This window comes from Euprymna scolopes, chromosome 14, assembly GCF_053919585.1.
Source record: "Euprymna scolopes isolate OS-2025 chromosome 14, ASM5391958v1, whole genome shotgun sequence".
In the NCBI taxonomy this organism is placed as follows: Eukaryota; Metazoa; Mollusca; class Cephalopoda; order Sepiida; family Sepiolidae; genus Euprymna; species Euprymna scolopes.
This window is the reverse complement of record NC_136495.1, coordinates 92604488-92614542: the sequence shown is the minus strand read 5'-3', so window position 1 is coordinate 92614542 and position 10055 is coordinate 92604488. Positions and strand designations below refer to the sequence as shown.

The window sequence follows — 10055 nt, the reverse complement described above, 5'->3', positions numbered from 1 at the left end:
TATCTCTCTTTCTTCACCCCCATCTATCTCTCTTTCTTCACCCCCATCTATCTCTCTTTCTTCACCCCCATCTATCTCTCTTTCTTCACCCCCATCTATCTCTCTTTCTTCACCCCCATCTATCTCTCTTTCTTCACCCCCATCTATCTCTCTTTCTTCACCCCCAATCTATCTCTCTTTCTTCACCCCCATCTATCTCTCTTTCTTCACCCCCATCTATCTCTCTTTCTTCACCCCCATCTATCTCTCTTTCTTCACCCCCATCTATCTCTCTTTCTTCACCCCCATCTATCTCTCTTTCTTCACCCCCATCTATCTCTCTTTCTTCACCCCCATCTATCTCTCTTTCTTCACCCCCATCTCTCTCTTTCTTCACCCCCATCTCTCTCTTTCTTCACCCCCATCTCTCTCTTTCTTCATCCCCATCTCTCTTCATCCCCATCTCTCTTCATCCCCATCTCTCTCTTTCTTCATCCTCATCTCTTTTCATACTCTCTCTCTTTACGCTCATCCATCTCTCTTCATCCTCATATCTTTCTCTGTATCTTCCCTTCTCTCTCTTCTTCTCGCCTTGTAATACTTTGTTTCATTGTTGTTTTAGCCCTCTTTTTATTTCACCCCTTTTTATTTATGCATTCTTTAATATGCACACATTTTTTTTTCATAGACTTTTTCGAACTATTCATCTAACTCGTATATTTCATAGAAAATTGTTACAAATTTTGTTATCCGCATCCACCTGTGACATTCAATTACGACAAATTAAAATAATTTTTTTCTCGTCATTTCAGCTGTTCTCTTATTATATCCATCGCCGTCTTTGTGATCATAAGGAATGTTTATTTCACCCTTTCACATTCTTCTGCTCAGCTTGGCCTTTGCCTGACGAGATTCTATGTATAATATTGATATCTGTTAAATGATCCTTGCTTGCTGTTTAATCTTGTGCATGGCTGGAGGTGATCTTGTTGAAAGAGAAATGAAAAAAAAAAAAAAGAGGGGAAAAAAGATTAGGGAGTTATATCAGCCATTGTTGTTGCGCTTTCCTACTTTAAGAATGATTATTTTGCCGCTCCGTTTGTTGTACATTATATTGAGATTATTGCTTTAACGGGCATAGGCTCAGAAAGGGGGGGGCAGGTATTGCAACGTATGATACAAAACTGATGTTCCAACTGTATTTCGCTCGAACGTTTTTTGTTTACATTTTTTCTTTTCATCCGAGTGAAGTAACTTTAATTCATATTTTTGTTGGATTGTAATGAGAAAATGTAATTGCAATTAGCATCATCATAATTGTTGCTTGGAAATATTTGATTACACGAATTTGTTTTATTTTTGATATCAATCATCATTCTATCCTCGTAAATGAGGCAACTCATAATGTTTGTGTGAAAGAAGTACTTTAAAGAAATGTACTGTCTACCTGGAAGATAAAAAATAACCTTCACATATAAAAAAAATATACTAAAACAACAGTAACACCCAAGAAAATGTAGGTCCAGAAGTAAATTCACATACAAAAAACTGAAAAATGATGGTGCAAATAAAACTTAGAAAGAATATTCTTTATTTAAAAACAAAAAATATAAAAACGAATGCCAATGTTCATACCTGTTTGAAAATTGTATTTAAAAAAAAAAACACGAAAAATTCTTATCATATGAGATATTACAAAAAAAGTAATTTATTGTTGGTGTGTATACGCACCCGTGTGCATCATGTACGCAAACGAACAAGGTTGATTTGTCTGTAATTACGTATAACAAAGTATCAAAAAGTTTGAATAATTATTTCGAAAGAATTTCAGTGTACAATACACACCTAATCACATGTAGGAGTATATCTATGAAAGCAAGATTAGAAAGAGGCTTTCAAATCAATTATGTTTATCTGTCGTGTGTAAACTTGGCGAGGTCCTAGGTTATACCAAAAACTGAGTTCCATTTGAATAAAGGAGAATGTACATTGGTCGATCTCATAACATTTCAGAAAGTATCTAAATTCATGCTCTTGATATCATGAGGTATGACTTTGGCCAAGTAGAAATTACTTCGGTTCTGCAACTCTGAATTTTTTTTTTTTGGGGGGGGGTGATGGGGGGTCTGTCTTTTAAGTAGCAGCAGTTGTATGAAATTATTATGGAAAAGTTAAATGCCAATTATTGCCTTTATATCTTACCAACGATCACAATTGAATACTTAAGGTTTTGACAACAGTAAAACCACCTTTCAGCTAATTGTGATACCCAAAATTTCTAAAGAAAACTTTCCCTTTTTGTCAAAAGGTAATTGACTTAAAAATACAACAAAATAATTCATTTTATTTCGAGAAAACTCGCCTGAAAATGTTCTTTCTTTCAATTTATTCAGAATTATTTCACCAACTTTTAAACTTATTCAAAAGTTATTTTTCTTCATGGATGGGATGTTATTTCAATCATATAATGTATGTGAGAATTGATGAGTTTACTGCTTACAATGCCCAATTTTCTCGGTCTCTGTCTGTCTGTCTGTCTGTCTGTCTCTCTCTCTCTCTCTCTATCTCTCTCTCTCTCTCTCTCTCTCTCTCTCTCTCTCTCTCTGTCATAATTGTTTTAAAGTCTCGTGTAGGTAAATGAATTTTGGATTCAATTGTAGTCTTGGGACTGTTATGGATGTAAATACCCTCCCCTTCCCTCACACACCAAAACACCCGGCGTTTTCCGCAGGTCAGTGAAGACCCTGTAGCTGTAGCTCTGCCTGCACTTATGAACATTTATAGAAATTAATGTTCAAGTTACAAATAAAATAAGTAAAACGTATTTCCTTTTTATAGATGTCAACGATAATGTTCTCCTCTTGCATCCAAATGAAATATACTTTCAAATTTCCTGGCTAGTTGCAGAATATATGGTTATTTAAGTTTAGCTCCGAATCGTGAACAACAACAACGCGCGCACGCAAATTTCAATTTTATTTTAGGACCAAATTTTGGCGAAACCCAAACGAAATAGGCGAAATTATCCAACAATTGTAGCGAATTCCGTTTTCAGTTAAAAAGTATTAAAAAGTATAAACTCGCTTTAATAAATATATTACTCATTAATTAAAACTTCTTTCACCTGACTTTTTCGGCTGTTTTTCCTTTACGAAGCAAAAAAAAAAAAAAGGATACGTACAAATAGTTAATTGTTTTACCAATTTTGTTGTCTGCCATAATTCCGCAAAACTGGTTGAAGAAAAAAGAATCTCATCTAATTTTCCAACTCTGCCATTTTCTTCTACTTTATTCTTTTTACTTTAGTACTGAGTTTAAAAAGCGAAAGTGAAAGCCAACATTCAATGTTGCTATTTTTCTTTCGAACAAACGAAATCAAAAATTGTCTCCCTCTTTCGCCGCGTTTTTATCTTAACTTTATTACTACACAATTATTAGTGCGACTAATTGACTATTATTTCGACGATGGTATTTTTTTTTATTTTTTTTTTTTTTTAGCTTTCCTACCTAGTCAGATTGTTGCTACAATATCACCTTCACCCCCTCCCCCTCTCAATATGGAAACGATTGATTTTCTCGGCTTCACTACTTTGCAACTCTTGTTAATGTTACTATTGGAACTTGTCATCTCCGTAGATTCTCTTGTATTAGGGAGAAAAATAATGGATGGGGAGGCTTTTAAATCATCGGACTGAGGAGAGGAGGGTGATGACGAAGAAATAGTGTGTATGACGAGGAAATCGAAAATGAAAGCAGTAAAAATATGACACTATGTTGCTCCCCCCCCATTTCATTTGCCTCTCATCGATTAAATTTGAAATGGGCAAGTGACATTTCTTTCCTCTAATAAAACATTGCAATTTGACATTTTCTCGTCTTTATTGTTTCACTTTGCATGAAAAAAAGAAAAGTATTCTCAAGCCGAAGTTTTCTGTAAAGAATTTTAAATAATTTACTTAGAAGAAAAATAACTTTATTATAATTTTTTTCTTTTTACAAGGAAGTCAGCACTTATCAAGGCCAGAAGGCCACTAAAGGATAAGAGTTAATGAATTTAAGGTGGTAGTTTAGTAATCGTTGATGGTGTAGATTGGATAGAATTTGGATTATTTAAAGGGCGGCTCAACAATTCTTGCGAGTTATTTTTAAATGAAAAAAAAAAAAACCTGTATTTTTATGAAATCAATGGTTTAATAAGTTGGTTATAAAACCTGATATTACACGACTGCACTATCAATTTTATGAAATATGCCGTACTTTTGTTTTTACAATATTTCTTTAAAACAAAGACTTTAATTTTTTAGCATTTTAATAAAGTTTACAAAATAAAAACTGCATTTTCGTGTTCTAAATCATTTTTAAACAAATAAATTTTTCCATTGCCAGTTAAAAATTTTGAATGCTTATTTTAATTTCGTATTAAAAAAAAAATCTAAAAAGTTTAACACTTTCAAATTTCTTCATAAGAAGTTTTGCAAAATGTTTTTCAACTTTGCATTTGTGACTTTGTTTCTAATGTTAAAATTGTTTTCTTGCTATTGTATTATTTATTTTTTTATATTATAGGAAAAAGATTAAATGACCGTTTTGCTTGTAGCTGAAAGGAACTAAACCAAACAGTAGTAGTAGTAGTAGTAGTAGTAGACTATCCAATGTAAACCAATTTAATTAAACTTAATTGCGGTAGTTTGTGTGTGTGTGGGGGGGGGGATTAAATTAAAGCAAGAAAGCTAAAAAACACAAAACAAAAAAAAAACATAATCCTAATGTCCAACAATCAGTTCATTTAAACAACCAAAAGAAAAAAAAAAAAGAATTTTAAAACTAATAAAGTGATCCTTTAACTATTGGGATTATTTTATTCATTCAAATGATCTGCATTTCTAAATGAAAACAAAGTTGTTTTTTTTTTTTTTTTGTTTTTTTAATTATTATTAAATTATATAGACTTCTTTTTCACAAGCTTTGTTATGACCACAACAGAAGACTTTCATATTTTGATGTCCATGCACTCAGGCCGGGGGGGGGGGGGGCAGTTCTCACATTTATGTTCACAGAATTAAAGCACCACTTTTGTTCATTTTGGAATTCTTTATTTACGATGGGGGGGGGGAAATAAATAAAAAACAACTACACAAAAAAGTTATCCTGCAAGCTACTATAGAAGACCCCCCCCCCCGTGTTTTTTTTTTCTTTTTCTTTTTTTTTTTTTTCGTATCCCATCTTCTCTTCGATGCCAGTAACTTTTAATGTAAATGGTGAGAGGACTACTAAAGATGATGATAAAAAAATATTTGATACAAAGATGAAACCTTTACAAAAACCTTTGAATTTGAAACGTTGGAGTTCGAGCGAAGCAGAAGAACTAGTATGACGCCCCCAACCCTCGTTTATATGGCGGCCGCTTTGAAAAACAACCACTTTTTTTTTTTTTTTTTTTTTTTTTTTTAGCAAACATCGAAATGAACACTGTAAATAGAAATGCACACGCGTACACACACACACACCCTTTTATTCAGAGTAATAAAACCATACTTCACTGTTAAAAAATCGATTTTTCATTTTTTTTTTTTTTTTAATATTCTCTTATTTTGTTAAAGTTTGATTTTTTTTTCTCGAATTTTATGGAGGAAACAAATAATTTTCATGGAATTTATCTCTTGATAAAAACAAAATTGCGTTTATTTATTTTAGTACTTTGTTTTCGAATTATTATCGTGATTATTTTAGACTATATCTAAATAATTCACTGTCTTTTTTTTTTCTTTCTCCCCCCCCCCTCAGTTGAAAGATGAAAATAAAAAAAATATTTACGGGCAGTTTAGTAAAATATATATTTTAAACTAAGTTTTACTGGTGATGTTTGAAAAGTTCTGTTTTAGTGGGCGGGGGTGAAGTTCAACAGAAAATCAATTTAATTAATACTAAAGACCCTTCTATTCAAACATGAAGTACATTGTAAGATTCCGAAAATATAAAATCACACGAATGCTTCTGTGGATTTGATTTGTGAATGGAGTCGAGTTATTTTGCGGCTTTCATTTTGTTCGTATTAATACTTCAAACAAGAACTAGCAGGAGTAAAGTTGGTTGCACTAACTTTTTTGCAACTCAATCCAAGGGAATTAAAAATCGTTTCTTTAATGAATACAAAACTAAAAGGAAGTAAAGCCGCTATCGTTCGCTCTCTCTCTCTCTCTCTCTCTCTCTCTCTCTCTCTCTCTCTCTCTCTCTCTCTCTCTCTCTCTCATTTATCTACATTCTCTATTTCTCTCCGTGCATTGCATCACATCCTCTCAACCTTGCCAGTCATTTAAAACGCTCATTAAAATATGTATTAAGAATAATTCATTCTAACACAGGCTATAAAAATGCCATAATTGGTTAATTTAATGTCATTAAATGTAATATTTAACTTTAATTTCCCTTTTTATTCATTTTATTTTCGGAATTCAATAAATATTTGATTAATAATAATGAAAACTAATTCAATAAAGTTACGTGCAGGCGAGAAACACGGATATGCGATATCTTGTCTGGTAGTTTTATCAATAAAAAGCAAAACAGAAATGGTCGATTAATTAAAAAATCACATTTTCTTTGTTTAGGTCAGTTTTGCTACTCCATCTTTCAAATTGGTCAATATATTATCATTTTATCGGATGATTCGATTTCCGCATACTCCTCTATTTTTATTTGTGAGTATAAAATACCTCATGTTAGAGTTTTTCTGTTAAAACCATTTTCTCTCTATTTTCTTTTTAATATTTAGTTTTTAGTTGTTTTCAAAGTAAAGATGAAGACAATAAAAATCATTGAACGTGTCTTTAACATTTTTATCGACAATTTTTAATATTTCTCATGAGTTTCTTTAAAACGCATTCGACATTTAAAACCTTAATTACTTTAGTTGGATTAAAAAAAGGGAAGTTATTTTCTTACAATTTAAAAGCGGGCATTGTATTCGATATTTAAATAGTATGAATCTTATGCAGGATATATGTTTAAAAAATTAGGCATTGACTAAAAACATGAAGCAATAGTAGTTCTTATTCGTTTATTGAAACTGTTTAGTCACGAACTATTTTTTTTTTTTTTTGTCAATTATAGAAAATAAAATACAGGTGCGCGTGGGTGGGGGTAAAAATTCCATCACATTTTTTATTCATAAACTTATTAAAAAAGTTGTTTTATTTTATATTTTTGTGAAATAATTTATGAAAAATTGAGTTTTTATATGAGATACAAAATTATATTTAATTGGCATTTTAAGATAAATTACCCCCATTTCCTAATCGCATTCTTTCTGAAAGTGACTTTGTCTTAACTTTGAAGTCTCGCTATTATCTCATTTAGATGTGTATTATGACAATTTTCTGAAATTGCAAAAGGACTCCTTGTGCATGAAAATATTCTTTGATACGACAGTGGCGCTTTATAAAATTATTACAATTTTTATTTTTTAAACTTTAATTCAAGCCAACAATTTTTATCTGTCAGTTTTTAATGTACAGTAATAAAAATAAGTTGGCCATTGTAATTAATTGATTAATATTTCTTTTTCTATCTGAGAGTAGCTTAAAAAAAAGTTATTTTTATTCACCATTATTTTTGTACTAAGAGCTGTACTTGCAGGAATAAGTGGGTATAGTGTTTCAATTCTATTTTAGTCACCTAAATTATTTACAACGGCATGAGTTTCGGCATTACTTTTAAACTTTTATTATTATTATTTAAAGCATGGTTTTAGTAAAAGAAATTAAAAAATTAAAAACGGTCGATTATAGAAAGTTTTACCGTACATATGAAAGATCGACCTAAAAAATATAGCCGTCATCTTTATAAAGTCCAAGGACGACAACTCAAGTTCCTAATGTTTTAGTTGAAGGACAGGGAACAGTTTTAATGTTTTTTTAAGGACAAGTACAAAAAGACAGCACACACGCAAGTTATCAAAGAAATTGTTATTGCATTGACTTCTATATTAACACCTACAGATTTTTAACAGTGCTCATCTTCTATCCACTATAAACGTTTGGGAAATAATGGAAAGTTGATAATTACTTGTAAAAGTATATTTTTGCCTTCACGGTGAATCTTTCCAACTATATTTGTTTGAACGCAACAATTATATACTTTTCTCTTGCCAAGCTCTCAACGATTTTTACATACAGTACTTGGTCTTTTCAGCACTTTAGGCACTGACCAGACTCAGCATCATTTTGTATTGTTTCATTTTACTTAAGTCGATGTTCTCATAAATCAAGGGGCCCCTTTTGGAGACACATCGATATTTGAACATTCTGTGGAAGTTCTCATTTACCTCTCAAACACTGAGTTTGTAAAGAAGTTGAGAATAGAATTTTCCTTCTCTCCAATTGACCATATAAATATGTTATAGTATGTCTTTCTTTTGGTCTCTTGACCTTACTGGATTCTAGGACAAAGATCCATCTAGTCTGGTGGAGTATCCAGTTGTGTGCTGTTACTTGAGTGAACATCATTTGGAGAAGGTACACCATTCCTCATAAAAGCCAGTGTGGATTAACCATAATGAGATCTTATTTGGCCCACAAAGTATCCTCATGTCAGGTTGTCCTGAAAAATCCCTGTACAGAGTGACCTTAGATACTCAAGGATTGTGTGTGTGCGCGCACGTGTTTTGAGAATAGAATATTTTTTTGGATGCAATCTTGCTCCAGAGCCAAAACCAAAATGTATGAACCCTTTGTCAGGGCCATGTTTTTTGCTGATTATGTGGTGGTGATAACTCATACTCAGTATGAACTTCACTCACTGATGGATCATTTCTCTAAGGCCTGGCAGAGATTTTTTGCTGATCATCTGTTTAAAAAAAAACAAACAAAAACAAAAATTTTAGGAAAAGATCCCAAAACACCACCAGTCATCACGATTCATGACTATGAGCCAGACATGATCTATCAGTTTACATTCCTTGGCTCCACTATCTCTGACAACTTTTCCTTAGATAAAGAGTTGAAAGGAGAATCGGGAATAAACATTTCACAACACATGTGTAAATCAATCCCAAAATGATGTACAATGCCTGTGTTATGAGCACACTGCCATATGGCCACCAGACAAGAAAGGCATATGAATATCTTTCATGTAAGTAGTATCCTCTGCATCCTAAGAGTAATATGGCTAGACAAGGTGCCCAACACTGAGGTCTTGTCTTGGGCAGGTCTATCCAGCATATACACAGTACTTGAACAGCACATCCACTATATGCCAGTTGGCCACATCCCCAAAGATCTCTTGTACGGCGAGCTAGCCTTTGGAAAGAAAGCCACTGGACGGCCAAAGCTGTACAATGCTGATGTTGTTAAACATAATATGAAGAGAACCTGACAATCCGTGCAATCCATGGAGAGCCTAGCAATCAACCAATCCAAATGAAAGAAACCATAATCAAACATTTTAAGTCAGGTGAGGAGAGGCTGATACAAGTTGCAACAAAGAAGGGTTACAGAAAGCAAAATGCTGGCTGCAATGGACCAGAGTTGGAACACATGAGTGACGTCTGTTGCAGTGACTATCACTCCCACATTGGCCTTTACAACAACAGATATTGATATTCCAGTAAAACAGACAATTCGCATGCAACATATGGTCAACCAGGCTTATACACACACACATTATAGTCAATAAATATTTATGTTCAAATGAAAAAGTTTCAAATATTTTTATGGGTTTTTATGTGTGTGTCTGTATGTGTGGAGGGGAGGTTAATTCCAAAACTAGTTAACTAAACCTTAATAATTTTGAAAAACAGCAGATCGGCAAAATTGTGGATAATGTCAGCCGATTTTTATGAAATTTTAACTTTAATTATTAGATATCAATTCCCAAGTATTCCCAAAATTTTAACTTCTTTAAGGATTGTTAGCAATGCATAAAATGAATACATTTGAAAATTCAAATATTTCAGATTTTTATGAAATTTTATTTAGTTACTAGACGTCAAAACAAGATTTCCTGAATTTCAAATTTTTAAGATCATTTAAGTCCCAAATTTTAGACATTCTTCTACGATTAAAATCATTAATGGAATT

General features: G+C 32.4%; 1 protein-coding gene across 2 annotated transcripts in view; it reads left to right on the top strand.

The window, feature by feature from the left end:
* Positions 1–10055, top strand: part of LOC145293162 (nuclear pore complex protein Nup50-like) — a 720593-nt gene that overhangs the window by 357712 nt on the left and 352826 nt on the right. The window contains exon 1 of one of the 2 annotated variants that reach the window (XM_080139614.1): positions 6627–6677. The exons of the other annotated variant lie outside the window; for it this stretch is intronic. Coding sequence (XP_079995740.1) covers positions 6642–6677 — 36 coding nt within the window. The 5' untranslated portion in view covers positions 6627–6641. Of the gene's footprint in view, positions 1–6626; positions 6678–10055 lie in introns of those variants that run through there. 2 annotated transcript variants of the gene reach the window in all.